Here is a 22,750-nt window from a genome sequence, read left to right as displayed (position 1 = left end):
TGTTGAGGTATCAATTTGTTGTGATATTACACTCAACATGGATCATGCTAACAGGTAAAATATCTGCTATTTGATCTGACTTGTAAAGTTTCTTGGTATTATTAACCAAAACTTACCTCCTCCAGAAACTCAGTGCTAACCCTGTTGAGCCTTCCTGGCTAAAGTCTGTTGTCTGTTGTGTCAGCTTTATCCCTATTTTGAATGTATTAATGTTTATGCATAAGTCAAATACTTTTACAGATCAGTTAATAATTGCATTTAAATCATCAGTGTCATATGAGCCAGGAGGAATCTCCAAAACTTTGCCACCTTCTAGATGATGTTTATTGTTTGCCTCTGAGGTATTTGGAATGCTGTTGTATGTTTCCAGACTGATAAATACAATACTCCATTCTCATTTCTTTAGATATATTGGAGGGGAGGGAGCCAGAGGGAGGGTAATGATGTGCATTGTGCTTGTTTTTATGCATTTGTCAGTTGAAACATTAGACAGAAATGACCACAGAGATATGAAAGTAAGTCTAGGTGGTGTCGAAAATTGTAAAGCACATGATTGTTGTCAAAGTAATACTGTAGTTCTTCTGGTGGATGTAAATTCCTGAATGAGTCAAAGAAGAATATATTTTCTAGCCTTTTTAACACATCCAACCCAGTGTGTTACAGATCCCCCTGCAACGTCTGAATTTACAATCCCACAATCCTTTCATTTCCACATCGTCTTTGGCAATGTATCCCACATAAATACTTCATGAAATGTTGGCATTTTGAGTTTCTTGACGAATTAAGCAGATAAGTATTGGTAAGGAGTCACTCGGTCACTATGTTTATATGCGACACATCTTCCGAAACACAAAAAACGAATTTGGGAAACGGGTTTTGCTGTCGAGTTTACATGGTAAGGTATTAAGCGGATCTACATCTACATTGATACTCCGCAAGCCACCCAACGGTGTGTGGCGGAGGGCACTTTACGTGCCACTGTCATCACCTCCCTTTCCTGTTCCAGTCGCGTATGGTTCGCGGGGAGAACGACTGTCTGAAAGCCTCCGTGCGCGCTCTAATCTCTCTAATTTTACATTCGTGATCTCCTCGGGAGGTATAAGTAGGGGGAAGCAATATATTCGATACCTCATCCAGAAACGCACCCTCTCGAAACCTGGCGAGCAAGCTACACCGCGATGCAGAGCGCCTCTCTTACAGAGTCTGCCACTTGAGTTTATTAAACATCTCCGTAACGCTATCACGGTTACCAAATAACCGTGTGACAAAACGCGCCGCTCTTCTTTGGATCTTCTCTATCTCCTCCGTCAGACCGATCTGGTACGGATCCCACACTGATGAGCAATACTCAAGTATAGGTCGAACGAGTGTTTTGTAGGCCACCTCCTTTGTTGATGGACTACATTTTCTAAGGACTCTCCCAATGAATCTCAACCTGGTACCCGCTTTACCAACAATTAATTTTATATGATCATTCCACTTCAAATCGATCCGCACGCATACTCCCAGATATTTTACAGAAGTAACTGCTACCAGTGTTTGTTCCGCTATCATATAATCATACAATAAAGGATCCTTCTTTCTATGTATTCGCAATACATTACATTTGTCTATGTTAAGGGTCAGTTGCCACTCCATGCACCAAGTGTCTATCCGCTGCAGATCTTCCTGCATTTCGCTACAATTTTCTAATGCTGCAACTTCTCTGTATACTACAGCATCATCCGCGAAAAGCCGCATGGAACTTCCGACACTATCTACTAGGTCATTTATATATATTGTGAAAAGCAATGGTCCCATAACACTCCCCTGCGGCACGCCAGAGGTTACTTTAACGTCTGTAGACGTCTCTCCATTGATAACAACATGCTGTGTTCTGTTTGCTAAAAACTCTTCAATCCAGCCACACAGCTGGTCTGATATTCCGTAGGCTCTTACTTTGTTTATCAGGCGACTGTGCGGAACTGTATCGAACGCCTTCCGGAAGTCAAGAAAAATAGCATCTACCTGGGAGCCTGTATCTAATATTTTCTGGGTCTCATGAACAAATAAAGCGAGCTGGGTCTCACAAGATCGCTGTTTCCGGAATCCGTGTTGATTCCTACATAGCAGATTCTGGGTTTCCAGAAATGACATGATACGCGAGCAAAAAACATGTTCTAAAATTCTACAAGAGATCGACGTCAGAGATATAGGTCTATAGTTTTGCGCATCTGCTCGACGACCCTTCTTGAAGACTGGGACTATCTGTGCTCTTTTCCAATCATTTGGAACCCTCCGTTCCTCTAGAGACTTGCGGTACACGGCTGTTAGAAGGGGGGCAAGTTCTTTCGCGTACTCTGTGTAGAATCGAATTGGTATCCCGTCAGGTCCAGTGGACTTTCCTCTATTGAGTGATTCCAGTTGCTTTTCTATTCCTTGGACACTTATTTCGATGTCAGCCATTTTTTCGTTTGTGCGAGGATTTAGAGAAGGAACTGCAGTGCTGTCTTCCTCTGTGAAACAGCTTCGGAAAAAGGTGTTTAGTATTTCAGCTTTACGCGTGTCATCCTCTGTTTCAATGCCATCATCATCCCGTAGTGTCTGGATATGCAGTTTCGAGGATTTGGTAGCCCAGTTAAATATGGCGTCTGGAAAACAGCTGTTCCAGTTTACGATTTAGTCGGCATAATCGCTGTTCCTCTTCACTTGATTATTAGAGTTGGACAGCTTCATACTGAGTCTTAATATTTCCGCTTCTCCTTCGCTACACAATGGGCCACTCCGTCCATATTAACCAAATATTTTGAGAACAAGACGTATTGCGAATACATAGAAAGAAGGATCCTTTATTGTATGATTATATGATAGCGGAACAAACACTGGTAGCAGTTACTTCTGTAAAATATCTGGGAGTATGCATGCGGAACGATTTGAAGTGGAATGATCATATAAAATTAATTGTTGGTAAGGCGGGTACCAGGTTGAGATTCATTGGGAGAGTGCTTAGAAAATGTAGTCCATCAACAAAGGAGGTGGCTTACAAAACACTTTTTCGACCTATACTTGAGTATTGCTCATCAGTGTGGGATCTGTACCAGATCGGTCTGACGGAGGAGATAGAGAAGATCCAAAGAAGAGCGGCGCGTTTCGTCACAGGGTTATTTGGTAACCGTGATAGCGTTACGGAGATGTTTAATAAACTCAAGTGGCAGACTCTGCAAGAGAGGCGCTCTGCATCACGGTGTAGCTTGCTCGCCAGGTTTCGAGAGGGTGCGTTTCTGGATGAGGTATCGAATATATTGCTTCCCCCTACTTATACCTCCCGAGGAGATCACGAATGTAAAATTAGAGAGATTAGAGCGCGCACGGAGGCTTTCAGACAGTCGTTCTTCCCGCGAACCATACGCGACTGGAACAGGAAAGGGAGGTAATGACAGTGCCACGTAAAGTGCCCTCCGCCACACACCGTTGGGTGGCTTGCGGAGTATCAATGTAGATGTAGATGTAGAACCTGCCAACCCAAGCACGTTTCCAAAACGATTATGCTTTTACAAGGGAGCGAAAATCGATAGTGAAAATGGAACAACGGTAACTAGAAGTAGATTTTCAGAATCGATTTTGAAATGTTTACTTGACCACTGAAAAGTGGTATTTGGAAGTCGGTTTACAGAATCCGGTTTTGGGAGCCCAATGTAAACGGGGTGGGTCTGTCATCTGGTAGTGTAGGTAGGGGGCTTTTTTAAATAAACAGTCCAAGTCTTTTCTTGTATGGTTTTAAATATAGCTGTTCACCGATGGCGATGGCATTCATCGTTATTATGTCTTTTAGATTCCTCTAGTTGCCCCTGTGCATCTTGTGCATTCTCTACTATCAGGGCTATAGCAGCAGCTCCTTCAGCTTTTTGAGCCCCTGATGGGTAGCCTGTCGAGCTTGACAGGCATGTTGTGGGAGTAGTGTAAGAATTCTTTATTGAATTGTATTGTAGGTACTACATGAGCCAAAAAGTACGTGTGGGGACAGGATGAGCTTGATAAAGAAGGGGACGGACAGAGCAGGGGCAGGAGGAGGAAATGGACAGAGGGAGGGGAGCATGGGAAGGCGCATGAGATAGCTGGAAAGTGCAGAGAGGTAATGAGCGGGTCGAAAAGGAATAGGAGGAGGCACAGTTGAAAAGACAGAGGGGAAAGAACATGTGGTTAGAGGGAGGGGGAGGAAGATATGATCAGAAAGAGGGAGTGGAGGAAACAGAGAGAGGGGGAGGAGGAGATGACGAGACAGATAGAATGGGGTGGAGGATATAGACAGATGGATGTGAGAGGATGAGGTAGGCAGATAGAGGGAGGAAGAGATGGGCCGGCCGCTGTGGCCGAGCGGTTCTAGCCTCTTCAGTCCAGAACAGCTTTGCTGCTATGGTCGCAGGTTCGATTCCTCCCTCAGGCATGGTTCTGTGTGATGTCCTTAGGTTAGTTAGGTTTAAGTAGTTCTAATTCTAGGGGACTGATTACTTCAGATGTTAAGTCCCATAGTGCTTGGAGCCATTTGAATTTGAAGAGATGGATACAGAGAGTGGGAGGAGGAGGAGGTGTATTCAATATATGTTTTCAATGCATAGACGGGCCAAGTCGCAGGGAAAGGTTAGGAATATATACACTCCAGAGGTAACGTGTTCATCTTTCTATATTCAATGTTAATAACTTCACCTTCATTCTGTAGAATGCTCAACACTTTCGGAATATTAGTTCCACTAAACCAGATGTTCACTCAAACCTCTTCTCTTGAATGTGTATGGTGCCCTTCACTAAGTGTAAAGGTAGCTTTCCCAGTATATATAGTTGATCTTGACAGACCCCTTATGTCATATGTAATTTGCTAGCACTGTGACAGTTAGTTAAATCAATGACCTTCTTTTCTTCTTCATAAGAGTTGTGATGATTATTTTTGAAATAATAAACAGTTTACTTATTTTTCTTCCATCTGCCCATGATAAAACTGCTGGCGGACATCCTGAATTAAGGGACTGAAGAGAAAAGGTTTGAATCTGGGGACACTCTAGCACCTACAGCAAAAATTTCTTCCAAATTAGATTAGATTCTTACTAACGTAACATGAATGTAATGCTTTAGCCAACACTTAAAATGATCAACTCTCGTTGATTCCATGAGGGATGACCTGATATTTTGGAAGACAAGTGTGTACAAGATGCCACGGTTGGTTGGTTGTTTCAGGGAGAAGACCAGACAGCGAGGTCATCGATCTAGGGAAGGAAGTCAGCCGTGCCCTTTCAAAGGAACCATCCTGGCATTTGCGTAGAGCGATTTAGGGAAATCACGAAAAACCTAAATCAGGATGGCCGGACGCAGGATTGTACCGTCGTCGTCCTCCCGACAAGATGCCATGTATGTGGATTTCAACTATAGGTCAAATGGTACAAGCTGTTCTGGAACATTTGTGGAAAATTGATGGTTCACCTGCGTGTTACAGTCAGATTAATCAGCAATGACTGAAGATAGCAATGGGTTGGGCCATAATGGATTATGGCCAAGTCTAAATTTTGGCATCCACATCGTCCTTCTGGAATTAGGTCCACAAAGAAGTTCTCAGAGCCCACTTGAGCAATGATTTTTACTTAATTACAACACAACCTTCAAATTTGACAATATGAAGAATTTATTGTTTTAATTAGTTGGCTCAAAAAGACAATGATAGGTTGTCCTTGTCAGTATTGCCTAAGCTGATGAGCAGATTTGTTGACCAAGAGGCCAGTTCTATATAGCACACAGACAGCATACACCTTTGTTGCTTAAGTGAATTCTTTTAAGCTGTTAGTGCCTATGGATGCATTTTCTTTTGCAGATTCCACCAGTTTATATGCTCACTGGACAAAGTATTAGACCCTCCTTAAAAAGAGCATACTGTTCACTTTGGAGTGCTGCGAGTAGTTTATACCTGGCATGAGAGTGTTCTGTGACACCGCACTACTGACTTTAGTCTACACAGTGAATTGACAGATATGTGCCATTGTTTTTATGGAATGGGTGCAGTAACATGGATCAGTGTGAAGCTAGGACAGAATGGCAGAAAGCAGCTATTGTGTTTGGATATGCCCATGACCACACCATGAATGAAGTTGCCCGATTTATTGGTGTATCAGTGCAGACCACCCAAAGTGTCCACAAGGAATTCTCAACCTAATGCAGCCATGTAACACAACGTAAGAACAATGGCTGTAAAACTCGAGACAGAAATTGCTGCTGATAGAAGAACATTACTCGCTGTAGACATGCCTCCAAGTTATTTCTGACTCAGTTGTGTATTAGGAATTTGTCAATGGCTTACTCAACTAGCCAATCTCAAAGGCTCAACCCCCCCTGCCCCCATTCTCCATCTGAAGTGTTTTTCTTTTATGAACACAATATTGAATAATTTAATGTCAAATGTAAACTTGTTTTTTATTAATATGAAAAGATGCAAAACCAACACTCCACTTTGTGAACAGACAGAGGTTGAAGGACCTTTTTTTTTTAATAAAAAGACAAATATTTTGGAGTTAATTTTTGTATTTTAAATAACAAGTCATTATATAAATATCCAAAAATACTGCATTATCTGTTATTTGTACAAATAAATTTCTATAAATAACAATACAATCCATAAAAATACCCAATATTTTAATTTCATAACTATATTGAAAATAAACATTATTCACAAAATTTGCACTGTGTTTCTACCAGAATAAAAATAAATTAAGCTGTAACGTATCAGTGAGAATCCTGATGGAATAAGCAACAAGCTCATGAAATACAAAAGCATTTATCTTATTGGAATAAACAGTCCAAAAAACATTTCTAGAGTAATTAAAAATGGTGGCAATACAATAGCCCTTCTTGAGTTAATCAAAGATTATTTGATCATTCAGGACACTAAATCTACAAAGTTGACACTTAATCTTCAAAGTTCTTAATGTTGCACAAAGAGATTGTAACACTTAGCTTCAGCAAATGTATTTATTACAAAATGTATCTGTAACAAGTTTCAATATGGCATAAAAGTAAATTTATAAAACCAGAAAAAAAATTCAATAGAAATAAAAGTGGATAACATGCAGAATGAGCACTAAAGATGACTGGGCTTTGCATAAATGGCATATATACACACGCGTACAATTTTAGTGTGTTTGCATAAAATAATAAACTGAGTAAATTACAAGAAAACAGTCTGGGTGATTTGAAATGTAATAATCTAAAATATTGTCAAATAGGGTGTTTGGCATTACTTCAGTCAGCAATGATTTTTGTATACTCCATCTGTATCTAGCCAAAGCCTATATCCACTTCATGTAATATGGTGTATTATCTACCACTGTCTAATGTCTATGATGAGTCAATTATGTAATATGTTGCACATACTATTGTGTATTCAACTTATTGCAAAACACCATCGTAAATAATCTGGGTGATTAACACGAATACATAACATGGACACACTGACGGCACTGAGCAATATCGATTACAAGGGGGACAGTTTTGTGATTCAAAGACAGACAAATTTCAAATTTAACAAATAAATAAAATGAGAAAAATTTGAACAAAAATTTAAACAAGATTAAAACAAGAAAATTCCTCGAAACTGTAACTCCACTTCAACATGATGAGAAAGATATAGACACAATGTCCACACATTAACATAAATAACAACACAATATGTATGGATTAAAACCAATACATAAAATAATAACAAGTGAGTCATTTGCTATTTTTGTAATGAGTATCACATCCATTTAAAGTACAGAAATATATCTACAAAAATTTATAAGAATCACCACTAGGAACAGATTGCTAATGTCAGCCTTCACTGAACATTGCACTACATGAATTTGTGATTAATCTTACTGGTTCATAAATTAAATAATTTTCTTGCTGTTACAGTTTCAGTCAATATCAAAGGCAGAAACTCTAGTGTACATAACTCTTACACAATATTTTGTGCTGATTGTAAATGAAATGGCATTTCAGCAGAAACTGCAAACTTCAAACAACATAGTTGGTGAAGATTTTCTTAGGCAATTCTTCTAAATGTTTAGAGAGTGACATGAGTTCTATATTACAAGTATACAAAATTTGAGCTATGAGTACATTATCTTTTAAATAACTCCTCCAAAATGCTATGATAAATTAAATATATAAACATGGCCCAAAAATGCCCAGTTTCCCCACCCTAGACCTTGAACAACAAATTAACCCTATATACATAATCATCATTCTCTTATTACAATGGTAACATTTCATTACTGAGTGGAAGACATGCATGAAATGAAAGACAAAGCAAATCATGGAACGGATGTCATTCTCTTTCCTATAGTCATGCTTTTGGTGGAACCCATTTATACGATCCATAGTACTTGAAGTTGTTCTCATCACACTTGTGGTCAGAAGCCTTTGGTCCACGTGAACCATATCTGTAAAAAGTAAACAACATTCTATGTTACAAAGTGTCTTTGGAAACTGAATATGCAGAGCTCAAAACAGATTCTTAAATGAACAGCACAGTATAAGTCAGCATGCTGCACATTAAACGCTGCTGTCAAAGTGCTCCCTCAAGCACTCTGCATGAGGTTTTTGATAAGTCAATGGCATGAAGACAGTGTTTCAAATATATGGTCCAACATTAAAAGCACTGCTGAGTTAAAAAAGGTAATGGTGCAAAGAAAAAGCAAGAGCATTAAAAACGATATCAAATTTATTTGTGTCGAACATTACCTCATTATCAAATTACAATTAGAAATATTTTGCAAGCATATAATAAAAACACGTAACAAATGAGAGGTGTTGAATCATGAGGAAAGAGACATTAGTGACATATTAAAAACAGTGTACTATGTGGATACATGAAAGTTACTAAAATTCAGGTCTTAAATTTGCAATGTATTAGCAATTCTTCAGGATAGTGCAGCCAACAAAAACACGCATAAAGGAAAGAGATATTTGGGAACCACACATTCCATCTTCAAAGGGAACAGAGAAGAAATCAATAATGTATGTAACGAAGGGAGTGATAGCGTCTACCAGAACACAGGTTAAGAGATATACATGAAGTATAAGAAGGAAGGGAGGCAAAGATGAAGGAAAACACATTAATGTGACTGGGCAATAGAAGATAACTTAAAAGTATGTGATGTGTCAGCATTAACTCAAGTACTACAACAGTCAGATATAGAGCAAGAATTACAGATGAATATAGAATCAGCAAGGAATGAATGGAAGAAATGATAACAATACATTATGACAATAAATAAAAATACACTATACTCCATAAAGGCAATAAAATTGCTGTGAGAATATATGGAAAAAATGGAGTGCAAGAAGAAATTGATGGGTAGATGGAAGGAGCTTTTTGTAATTGAGTCCAGAAAGGCAGTGGGATGCAAGGCTATGTTGGTGTGCAAGTTCCAGAATTCAGGGAAACTACAAATACCTGATGTTATATAGCAGAATATGACCCCAAAAGGGAAGCCCGGGGTCAAACTGTCGGAACATATCAATGAAAAAAGATGACTTGTCTGCCTAAGGGACACCCGCTTCCCAGTTGCTAAGTACGTTATACGGAACTGGGTGCCCGTAATAACGTCAAAATTCTATTTTACTTTATCTTTCTATTATATTTATTTGTTTATGTTTTATTTATAGTATTGTTATTTTTAAATTAATTTTCTTCTGCAAAATTATTTTCTTCTTCTATGTCCATCCTCACTTTTTAATAGATCAATTTCTTCTACTATTGAGAATTTGACACAAAGTTGTTACTGGAACATACTTTCCAATGATATTAATGTGACCTTCTGTCAAACGCCTGAATAATGTTTCTCAGTTGAGGATCACCTGAACTGAAGTGGTCCCACAGAGTCTCCACTGGGTTTAAATACAGGGAATTTGGTGGCCAGGGGAGTGCTGTAAACTCATCCTAGTATGCACATCGCCACGAACTGTATGACACATTGCATTGTTCTGCTGGTAGATGCCATTGTACCTTGGAAAAAAACAAGTTGCATGTACGAATGAACATGGTCCCCAACAATAGACGTATAGTTGTGTTGAACCATTGTGCCTTGAATGACGAGATCACCCAGGGAATGCCATGAAAACATTCCCCAGACCATAACATCTCCCACATCCAGGCTGGACCCTTCCAACAATTGTCGTTGGGGGTTTGCATTCAGACTTTCTATGCCAATGGAGAATAAAACATGATTCACCTGAAAAGGCAACCTGTTGCCACTCAGTTGCAATATTGGCATGCAAATTCCAGCCTTCACCACTGACGAACAGCAGTCAGCATGAGTGACATTTCTTTGACGAACTTCGTGATTGGAGGGTCCTTTGACTTTCGTGGGCAAGTGCTGTACCAACTGAGCTACCTGAGCATGACATGAACCATCCTCTCAGCTTTACTTCTGCCAGTAACTGATCTCCTACCTTCTAAACTTCAAAGAAGCCCTCCTGTGTAACTTGTGGGACTAGAACTCATTGAAAAACAGATATTACAAAGATATGTCTTAATCACAACCTGAGAGATCATTTCCAGAATGAACCTTCACTCTGCAATAGAGTGTACACAGATTAAAACTTCCTTGCAGATTAAATCTGTGTGCCAGCCTGGGACCCAAACCTGAGGTACTGTCAGAAGCGGAGCTGTGAGGATGGGTTGTGAGTTGTGCTAGATAACTCTGCTGGTACAGCACTTCCCCATGAAAGACAAAGGTCCCGGGTTCAAGTCCCAATTCAGCATGCAATTTTAATCCGATAGGAAGTTTCACAACTGGACATTTCCTCTTTGCAGAAAGTGCCTTTCAGATACTAGGGTGAATGTAAAGACAGTGTGGATTGATTTATTCAGCTTCAAAATGGCAAGGAAAGTGCTGCCTTCCACCAAATGCCTCCCTGGAGTGTTGCACACCCACCACTATCTTCTTCAATACTGTTAGACAGACCATACTGAAAAAGCAGCAGCTAAACTCAACTTCCTCACTGTAATTACCATATTGGTAATGACACTGAGTAGGTTTCAGTTTGCCATGAACAACAGAAGAATGTGCCTCAGCACTCAGTAAAATTAACTTTTCTGGCAATATATGAAAAATAAGTCAATTCATAGTGTTCAACACTCATTTAAATGACCAATTTGTTGTTTCAGTTAATTAAAAAAACAAGTACCCCCTTTGTACTGTTTACCTAAGGCATTTTTTAACAATCTGATGGTGTCACCATGGGCAGTCTCTTTTACATCTACATCTACATTGATACTCCGCAAGCCACCCAACGGTGTGTGGCGGAGGGCACTTTACGTGCCACTGTCATTAACTCCCTTTCCTGTTCCAGTCGCGTATGGTTCGCGGGAAGAACGACTGTCTGAAAGCCTCCGTGTGCGCTCTAATCTCTCTAATTTTACATTCGTGATCTCCTCGGGAGGTATAAGTAAGGGGAAGAAATATATTCGATACCTCATCCAGAAACGCACCCTCTCGAAACCTGGCGAGCAAGCTACACCGCGATGAATAACCCTGTGACGAAACGCGCCGCTCTTCTTTGGATCTTTTCTATCTCCTCCGTCAACCCGATCTGGTACGGATCCCACACTGATGAGCAATACTCAAGTATAGGCCGAACGAGTGCTTTGTAAGCCACCTCCTTTGTTGATGGACTACATTTTCTAAGGACTCTCCCAATGAATCTCAACCTGGTACCCGCCTTACCAACAATTAATTTTATATGATCATTCCACTTCAAATCGTTCCGCACGCATACTCCCAGATATTTTACAGAAGTAACTGCTACCAGTGTTTGTTCCGCTATCATATAATCATACAATAAAGGATCCTTCTTTCTATGTATTCGCAATACATTACATTTGTCTATGTTAAGGGTCAGTTGCCACTCCCTGCACCAAGTGCCTATCCGCTGCAGATCTTCCTGCATTTCGCTACAATTTTCTAATGCTGCAACTTCTCTGTATACTACAGCATCATCCGCAAAAAGCCGCATGGAACTTCCGACACTATCTACTAAGTCATTTATATATATTGTGAAAAGCAATGGTCCCATAACACTCCCCTGTGGCACGCCAGAGGTTACTTTAACGTCTGTAGACGTCTCTCCATTGATAACAACATGCTGTGTTCTGTTTGCTAAAAACTCTTCAATCCAGCCACACAGCTGGTCTGATATTCCGTAGGCTCTTACTTTGTTTATCAGGCGACAGTGCGGAACTGTATCGAACGCCTTCCGGAAGTCAAGAAAGATAGCATCTACCTGGGAGCCTGTATCTAATATTTTCTGGGTCTCATGAACAAATAAGGCGAGCTGGGTCTCACACGATCGCTGTTTCCGGAATCCATGTTGATTCCTACATAGTAGATTCTGGGTTTCCAGAAATGACATGATACGCGAGCAAAAAACATGTTCTAAAATTCTACAAGAGATCGACGTAACAGATATAGGTCTATAGTTTTGCGCATCTGCTCGACGACCCTTCTTGAAGACTGGGACTATCTGTGCTCTTTTCCAATCATTTGGAACCCTCCGTTCCTCTAGAGACTTGCGGTACACGGCTGTTAGAAGGGGGGCAAGTTCTTTCGCGTACTCTGTGTAGAATCGAATTGGTATCCCGTTAGGTCCAGTGGACTTTCCTCTATTGAGTGATTCCAGTTGCTTTCCAGTTTGTCTCCCTTAGTGGCAAACCTTTTTATGGAGGACTTAGAGAAGTGAGCAATCGACTCAGAAATTATAAAACCAACAAAACTTTGGCACTAGGCTGATGACGTTATATTGATGATATTTTTATTGTTTGGGCTCAAGGTTTTGACAGTCTCAGAGAGTTCCTTCAACATCTGAACTCCATACATGAAAACACAATTAACTATGAAAATGGAGGAAGCAGATTGTTTCCCATTTTAGACATTTTAGTGCAATGGAAAAGAGATAGCACACTTAGACATTCTATATATCAACAGTCCAATCATACAGACCTTTAATTACAGGTTACTGGTTTCCACAGCCCATACTCTCTCAGATGCCAACAACCTGCAACTGGAACTGGAATCCTACAAATTGTGTTCCTGAACAATGGACATTTGTCTCAGCAAGTGCAGACAGGGCTTCAGATGTTCAAACAGCAAAACAAGTAAGAGGTTGAAGCCTTCAAAACGAGAGCTCATCTACCATATATTGGGAATATTTCTGCAAAAATAGGCAGATTATTAAGAAGACTAAAGGTTAAAGTGATCTTCTGCCCTCCATCAAAAATCTTGGCATGTTTGGGGAATATCAAAGATGACTTAAGAGTTCTGCAAGGCAGAAGTCTATGGGATTCCATGCACATGCAACAAATCTTACAAAGGGAAAACAATGCACACTGTTAAGGATCACGTTGGCAACACCAGCAGCGTATTTGCCTCCTGCAAGACAGTAAGTTATTGCCAAACTTGTATTTCTACTGATTATCTGATGCAATACAATGAAACAAAAATTGTGGTCCGTACATAAAACTTTTGAAGCTCTATCATCAATGAATCAGTGGAAAAACGGCTGTCTGAGTTTCTTATCAATTAGGGTGGTGGTTTTAAATTACATACAGGGTGTACATAAAGTGTGGGAACACTTTCAATTATTTATTGCACAAGAACCAAACATAGTACAGGTATCATACATATGTCATTTTGAATAGAAACCCTGAAAGTTTTTCTTTATGTAGTAGTTTGGTAATTTGCTGATAGTCAGCGCTAATCACAAACACGGCGAGTTTAGGAGTGGAGAGAGCTTTCTGTGCATTGGAGTTCGACAAAAACAAGTGTGCTATAGCTGTTCAACGGATGTTTAGAACCAAGCACGGTAAGAAGCCACTAACAAGGAAAGTGGTTGCTTGTGCCCGGCAAAGAGAAGCGAATGTGAAGTGTGTATGAGAGACATTCATAAGGAGTCCAAAGAAATCGGTGCATCGTGCATCCAGTGAACACGAAATGGCTCCAATGACAGTGTGGGAAGTCCTGCGACAGGATCTGTCTATGAAACCATTCAAATTGGAGCTAGTGCAGAAGCTCATTGAAGACAACAAAGACAAGCGTTTTGAGTTTAGTTCGCAGTTGCAACAACTGAATGAGGATGACATTGTTGATCACTTAATTTTTATCAGAGAAGCCACTTTTCACCCTAATGGGAAAGTGAACAGGCATAATTGTCGAATCTGGGGTGCAAAGCATCCACAGGAATGCATTGAATTTGAGAGGTAAATGTTTTTTGTGCCTTGTCACATCGAAAACTGTACAGGCCATTCTTATTCACTGAGAGCACTGTCACTGGATATGCCTACTTGGACATGTTGTAGCAATGGCTGATGCCTCAAATGCAATCAGACTCTCCGTTCATCTTTCAGCAGGATGGGGCTCCATCCCATTTTCATAATGAAGTTCATGGGTAACTGAACACGGAGCTGCCGCATTGATGGATCGGCTGTGCTACAGAAGGAGACAGCTGTTTCATGAAATGGCCTCCCCGGTCACCAGCTCTGACTCCATGTAACTTTCTTTCTGTGGGGACACATTAAAGATCTGGTGTATGTACTGACTATACTCTGTGTTGTAGCAGAGCTCCGGGAGAGAATACGTGAAGCACCTGCTACAGTCTACGATGCCAAGCTGGTCACTCATAGGTCACATACTGAATGTTTGCAAAAAAAACTTTCAGATTTTCTCTTGAAAATGCAATATGTATGACATCTGCACAATGTTTAGTTCTTGTGCAATAAATAATTGAAAGTGTTCCCACACTTTATATACACCCTGCACTGCTCTGCATAGCCAGTACTATTCTGCAATTTCACAGTTTGAAAATGACTGATCAGATACAATGAGACGAGCTTTCACCACAGAGTGCACCTTGCAGCAGAAGAGCATGCACTCACACAGTGCTTGCACAGATATAACTCATTGCAACACTTATCTATCAGTGTGATTTTACATAGGTGAGCTCAGTATATTTCTGTCAGTGTTCACCTAAAGAGAGGCAGAAGACTGTACCAAAATATCATGGCAGCAAGTCACAAACATTCAACAAAAATTTCATCGAGCAATCTACATGTCAGGAAAATTTTTAATCTCGTGGATTAAATGTTGAAATTTGAATAAAAAGAAAGGCATTCATGGTTTAAATACCAAATGGAAGAAGAAAAATGGGGCAACTACCTAATCCCCACTTATGGAACTCTGTTATTTATGAGGGAGAAGAATGTGTTTATTGTGAATAACAAAAAGGGACAGAAAAACAAACAAACAGATAAGAGAAAAGTCAAGAGTTGACGACATGATTGTGACCGTTACAAAACTGAAATGGAGATATGCATAAAGTGCGGCAGGATGATAGGAGATGGATGAAGAAGAGTCTATGCTGGTTTCTTTGTTGCAAGAAAAATCTACAAGACAACCCAATAAAAGAGGAATTCATGAAAAAGAAACAAGCAGAACAAAGTTGGATGTGAATTGTTGAAGACTGTAATATATGGAGAAGTCTGGAAAATGGCTATAACCTGTAGTGTATGATAAATGGATGATGATGATTTTGTTATTGAAACAAGTCACACCATTCTGACTGAGATTCCCTTAATATCTGCAACATTGTTTTTAATTTTCTTGTTTATAATAAAGCCTACATCTGAATTTCCTTCTTGCTCTGTTGCTCTGTTATGAAACATAAGTCCTGATCTTCATTCTATTTTGGTATTCACTTTTTCACAATTTCGATCACTCTGTGCTATTTAAATTGATTTTATTTGATTACTTAAGTTTTTTACTGGTGAAAACAAGTCGTTAATGAGCCAAATAGAGCAAATAAAAACTTAGATAATAATGGGCATTATGTACACACACCCCCAATGATTTGAGAACGGGTATTATAAAGTCATTATAAACATGTATTACAAAGTCATAACACATGTATCATATATTTTTAAACATTTTTACCATTCATTTATTGTAATCAACCAAAGATAACAAAAACCTAACATGGAAATAAAAATGAGAAAGGATGGAAATGGAAGTTGTTGCTGGAAGGAATAAGAGAAGTAATTTCAAGTGACGAATGGAGTACTGGTATGAAACAAGAATTTTACATTTTATTTAATTCACTGTGTATATTACAAATCAATGTTATGTTAATTTCTGTCTGCAGTCCTTTTCTCTGTATATTATTCCACTAGAAACAGCCAAATAGCTCACAATGAAAAATAGGACAAAAATGCCCCACCCACCCCCCTTTTTCTCACACGCACACACGCACACACACACACACACACACACACACACACACACACACAAATTCTGTCAGGAATAGCAGTATTGAATGAAGATATAGTGCACAGTACAAGCCATCTAATTTATGCAACAGTTCAACATTACTGCAGGTAAAACTTTTCTTTATTTGCCATCCTTTTTGTAGATGATATTATTATATAGACAACTGACTTTCTCATTATTTTCTTAATTTTTTTGGCACCTACATATCCCTCGCCTTCACACTCTTGAACATTTCTCATTCCTCATTTCACTCCATTAATCTTACCTTTTTTTGTTGCTACGTTAGTTAAGTAATCCATTCTCCAAATTATTTTCTTTTTCTTTCCTCCAGTCAGAACTTTTTGAAAGCATCTCCTTCCCCACAAATTGGAATTATTTATTATGTAATGTATTTCATTTCACACATTGATTATTCCTTTTATTTCTCACTACCATGCTTGTTTATTATTTTTGTACTTAAGATTCCCTTTATGCACATTGCATTTTCATCTGAAACTGACCTTGGATCTTTGCTCATTCCACCTCTGGCAGTTCTGAAGATAATTCTATCTATAGCAAAAACTCAAATCCAAATGAATTTCATAAAATTATATCTGATCTTTGACATCTCACAAATTGGGAAAATCTCCAACTGCAATATCTCCTTCTCAAAAAATGCAGCTATTCGAATTTGCTCAATTCTTGGCACTCAGCACTATATTCCTCTATGAGTACATGATCTTGGCATAGCTTATGTTCACTTTCTAATGACACTATGATATTGTGTGATGTTGATTCATGATAAAACCTTTTGAGCAAAATACATAATTGAAATGCAAAGATATATCAAATTTAATGCCAATTTATCAATCAAAACAGTCATCTGTCCTCTCAGTTATCAATTGCTTCCAATATGTTTCAATACAGTTTACTGAAAGTCTAATATGTAGGATCCATAACAGTACCGACAATTAAGTAAGTGAACACACATTCAAGACTGTGGCAACTGCTGTATACACTCATATTTTACTGTACATACAATAATGCAAAGACAATAAGTATTTTTCTGTATGTTTATTGTGACAGAACACCATACTGAACTATCCATGGGTATTATAAAATACATGAAACAACCATGTTTCCATGAGAACCTCAACATACGAAAACAGTTTGCGAAGGTGGATACATTTCTATGAAATGACAAGTTATTTTGTGAGATCATGCCAGTGTGATGATAATTTCAATAAAAAACAGATGAAGAATTTTCAATGTAGATCTGGAAATGGGTAGGCACAACTTTTCCTAGACATTGTACACATACACATGACTGCAGGTGAAACATGGTTCGCTCATGCACCAACAACAAAAGCGTTGAAGAAAGGATGGTGACAGTACACCACCAGTGGCAAAGGGCACTTCCTTGGCTACAGAGGTCGTTTTAATGTTCCTATGGTACAATCCAGACTGATTACGTGAACAACCACATCATCATTAGTGGGCCTTTTACACTTCATTAATAGATTATTAAAACAGGAGCTGAGTGAAAAATGGAAAACACTGTCACACAAGTACCCTTTCCACAGGACAATATTCTCAACCATACAGCATCCGTGACTGAGAAAGAACAGTGATTTAGACTCATCAGTTCACTGTCTACCTTATTTTAATTATGAATTCTGATGTTATTTCCAGTCCTTACCTGACTTAAAAATTTGATTGGGTGGAAAAAGATGTTCATCAAGGAATACTATGAGTTTTGTGTAGAATTTGCCAAAACCTATTTTTCTGACACTGTGAATAAATGGAAATATGACATGCCAATTCTACAGCTATAAAATGGAAATTAAAGTGAATTCTTTGCAAAATAAGAACATGAATTTGTTGATTTTTTTACCACAGTTATCAACCTCTACTCAAGCACTACAATTATTCTGCACTTACTGCAAACAGTTCAAGTGGAACATGTAAGAATTAATAAAGAACTAATTAAAGATTAGATCAGAGTACAATCTACAATGGAAATTAGGGAAAAGAAAATAAGTATGCTTACACATATGGAATTGGAGCAATCTTTTTACTTTCAATCTCATGAAGCAGTGGAGTAAAAATCCTCCATGCCTCTGAAAGTTCATCAGAGCGAACAAAATGCATCTGTGATCCACAGAATACATCAAGTATCAGTCTCTCATATGCATCAGGCATTTTTACTTCCTGTAACAGAAATAACTTACTTGAAGATTTTGTATCTTGTAATGAAATCTGGTAATAAATTCATAAAATCTGAACACAGTAAACAATAAAAAATCTATAATTTCAGTTTCTCTTTCCCTAGCAAAGGCATGTGTATTCTTAAAAGCTGTAGTAAAACCCCTCAAAATCATGGAACTTCAGAGACAATCAACACACACACACACACACACACACACACACACACACACACACACACACACACACACACACACAAACAATGACACCTCTCTATTGGCCAAGCTGACAAGAAATGATAGTGACTCTTAGAAGTCATCTCTAATGCTGGAGCAGAAAGGTGTAGTGCTGCATCAATACAGTAATAACCATTTCCTTCCAATAATTACCTCTTTATCTTTAGCCTATACATCACCTCTTGCATCTCTTACTAGTACTATGAAATTTGAATCTCTCTTGTCATAATCAGTTAGCAGTTCTGACTCATTGCCTGCAACTTATTCCTTCTTTACATTTTTTCTTAACATTTTCAAGATTCTTAGTTTTCATTTTTAGCTACTTAAGCTTGTAGAACTTCTGAAAGCTGATGAGTCAACTTATTATTCTAATTTTGTTTTGTCATCCTGTACAGTTAACAATTTTCACCATTTTGCATTAACTAAAAGAAATCGTGAAGAATATTTGAAAACATAATATTTTTTACAAGTATGAACAAAATGTTACAACATTGTTATTTTGTTTATGCATGTCGCACCTATTTCATATATTTCCAACAACATAAATCATTTAGTCCTTAATTCCATTTGTTTTCGGAGGACCAATCTGATTTACACATCATATAAAAAATGAAAAAAGTTTGCCATCTCAGAAACACATTGTGATCACTAAAAATGAATACAGACAAAACATGCAGTATTTTTAGTCAACAATAATTCATCAAAGATTAAGTCTTCAAATTACCTTGTACCGACTTCCGTATGTCAAATCCAGTTCTGTTTCCTCCAAATCAAATGTCATTCCAGGGGTTTTTGTCATCATTTTAATGTACACAGCTTCACCTGGCTGGACTCTAATTACTAATTCATTTCGTTTAGGCTTTCCACTAAAAATGTCTCCAGGAACATCCTGGTACTGAATTCGTACTTCAGCTTTGCGTTCATTTAATGCTAGTAGGAAATAGAAAAGTCTTATTAAAATATATTTTTCAAGTTCTCCCATCATAAATAGTGTTCCATGAAACTTAGGGATTGCAGCCAGATGATGTTGACATCTTCCCATGATACTTCGGCTGGCAACTATTAATCTATCTTAAGGTGAGAGTTTGAAACTGGAGATTGCTAGTTTACATTACTAATTTGATGGTGGCTGAATGGTTTCAGCTGAAATATCGTGGCAAGATATCAATGACACCCAGCTGCAATTCTGAAACTTTATGGAATACTCATTAAAATATACTTTGTAAATGCTTGTTATTGTTAAACACAGTATTTTGTCTTACAAATATATGTGATTCATTAATGGTATGAGTTCCCCAAAATCAGGAAAACATCAGCAGTCTATTATTATTATTATTATTATTATTATGTAATAAAATTTTACATAAACATAGTCACTTCTTATTCTTGTAAAAAACTGCAGCCTTTGCCGTGAATTTGTTTGTGATACATGGTCAAAGTATTATGTAACTACAAATTAAAAGAAAAAAGAAACCAGAACATACCAACAATTAAAAATGATAGAACACAATTTGTCACATTTACAGAAGAATACAGTTGAGAAGGCAGCTTTGCTACTGAAGATCATGAAGGAGGATGAAAATAATAATAAAATCCTTGAATAATTTGGTAAACTGGCAAAGAGTGTGCTATCCTCTGACATCGGTATATAATGACTCAATTACCCAGGTACTACTCACGGCCACTTCCCCCAGTCTATGATATTACACTATTATTGCTATAGTTCAAAACCGGTGATGTGACAAACAGTCATGCAAGAGTGGGGGAAATCACCACTGTCGCTGGTTCGGGGCCCAGAAAAACTCTCCCCATGCTGGGGGCTCGGATCCTCACTACTCATTTTAAAGTAATATACTGACCGAGCATTCTTAACCACTGCCCCAAGCCATTGACTGCGGGAGCAACGCACATGGGGACCGACATGCATGGGATACCTCTTAGCTGATCACTCAGCATTGGAACCCGTACAGTGAGCGTCGCGATTGAGTCTGTGACCCGTAAATAGTACAGCTCACAGCCAGCCAGGCCTACCCGCTGTCGAGCCCAGATACTCTCAGGCTCACCAGTTTTACCCAGCTATACCTGAGTCAGCCACAGGTTCTAAGCCTTCATGCCAAGTCCCCAATGGACGGGATTTGGATAGAAATGATTACTACTTGTGTCAGTGTTAAAATCTCACCACACTGGACAAGTAACAACCAAGGACATTTTATTTCGGGTCCTCTACCGCACATCTCATACTGGCTGCAACGTCCATTGCCCTGGAACAAAGGACAGTGTAGATAACAGACATTTTTATGGGTAAATGCCGTGTGGTCTATCAAGGGGCTCACCATATCCCCACATGCAGAATTCGGATACGAGTCCATGCATGGACTGACACCTCAAACAACTACCCCAGCAGCTACCCCATCCCTACCTTGCCAGAGCAAGTAATGTAATAATGTAATGTAATGTAACTTAATATTAAAAGTGTCAATATTGACACAAATAGAGAAAAAGCAAGAGATCAGTGGCAACAAAAACTTAATATACTTACAGAGAATCCTGCATGATCAATAAAAGGTGATTATTTATGGCCAACAAGATAATTTACATTCTTCACTGGGTACAAGACCAAAACACGTTTAACTGCTAAACTACAGTAATCACATGTGTTCCCAGTTTACACTTCTGCACTACTAAAAAAAATTGTTGGACAAATGACATGAATGTTATGAGCATGATTCATAAAACTGAAGAATTTCTAAAAAGCTTGAAATTAATTAAAATACATATCAGAGTACCTTGCACGAGGAAAGTGGGTGCACTCAGTGACTGTGATATGATTTATAAATTACAGAGCTGAGCAATCATTCATCCTCTTTTTTCCCCCTGGTTTTATTAAAAGGGTGACCGATTGCTACGCTCTATAATTTATAAAATACACATCGCGTCAAAAACAGTGGCAAACAGAAACTGACAAAACATTGGGACAGTTACATGAATTGGCTTAATCTTGCCTTTAATACCACCTGTCATGAGGCACATAAGATGACACATGCTAAATTAACTTTTGTGTTCTCTCTTAGTTCACCACTGATTAATTTGTGGTCATTAAATGATCTATTATCTGATCATACAGACCCTGAGGGCATCAGGGCTAAATGAGTGGTGGCAAAAAATAACATCTCTCTAGGATATCAGAGAGAGGTTCTTTGTTACAATCGAGTGAGGCATGCGGCTTCAGTGATGACGGAGGTATTGTCTATGTGAAGAATTTCTTGGGGCAGAGTGAAGGGGCACAGGGGATCATGGCAAAAATGTTGCCTCTATTTCTCGGGCCATGTATGGTCATTAAGAGTTTGTTTTGTGGAAGTTTCTTGCTACAAGACCCAAAAATGTTTAAGAAAATCAGGGATTATTTGAGTCAGCTGACAGTACACAATGACCAAGTACAAGCTGGTACATAATAAATTAAAGAAACTGGGCTGCCAAACCTAGTTTCTGACTTAAGGGGGGCGGGGGAAGGGGGAGACTGATATGTTCACATTGATATTTTGGGTAAGATAGTAGCGGTGCTGTAACTTGGAACTTCCTTGGCACACCACGAGAGGATTTGACTTTGGCATGTGTCACCTTTCCTTTGAAGACCATGAATGTGTGGTACAAGGGAAGGGGGTGTAAGCAGTGCACTGGACACAGGGAGTCTGGTGGTAACAGCCACACGCAACGTAAAGGTTGCCCACGACAGTGTCAAATTCTAACTTGGGAAGGCAGCAGGTTTTCCTGTTTGGGGGCGGCTGTGTGATGGGTGGCCACATATTAAGTCATCAGTTCCTTTGTGGCATTTCCATTGTGGGAATTACACTGACCCGTCATCTGTGTACTACTTTATTTAAATTCCAAAGGGAGTGCCAGCAGTAACGTGTGTGTTTTGGTGAGTTAAACTTATCTGTAACTCTTAAACCTCCTGAGTGGTATCTTGCCATTATGACTTCTGTGTTAAGCTGCCTAAGTTGACACTCAATT

General features: G+C 38.8%; 1 protein-coding gene across 6 annotated transcripts in view; it reads right to left on the bottom strand.

Moving 5' to 3' along the window:
• Nucleotides 1-6,522: 6,522 nt before the first annotated feature.
• The window catches only part of LOC124556788 (glucose-6-phosphate 1-dehydrogenase), a 300,483-nt gene continuing 284,255 nt past the window's right edge, over nt 6,523-22,750 (bottom strand). For all 6 annotated transcript variants that reach the window (XM_047130797.1, XM_047130796.1, XM_047130800.1 and 3 more), the window contains 3 exons: nt 19,464-19,669; nt 18,349-18,509; nt 6,523-8,438 (listed from right to left, as the gene is read on the bottom strand). In XM_047130797.1, the coding sequence (XP_046986753.1) occupies nt 8,342-8,438; nt 18,349-18,509; nt 19,464-19,669 (464 nt within the window). In that variant the 3' untranslated portion in view covers nt 6,523-8,341. The remainder of the gene's footprint in view (nt 8,439-18,348; nt 18,510-19,463; nt 19,670-22,750) is intronic.

This window comes from Schistocerca americana, chromosome X (genome assembly GCF_021461395.2).
Source record: "Schistocerca americana isolate TAMUIC-IGC-003095 chromosome X, iqSchAmer2.1, whole genome shotgun sequence".
In the NCBI taxonomy this organism is placed as follows: domain Eukaryota; kingdom Metazoa; phylum Arthropoda; class Insecta; order Orthoptera; family Acrididae; genus Schistocerca; species Schistocerca americana.
Note: the sequence above shows the minus strand (reverse complement) of the source record. Positions and strands in the feature narration are given on the sequence as shown.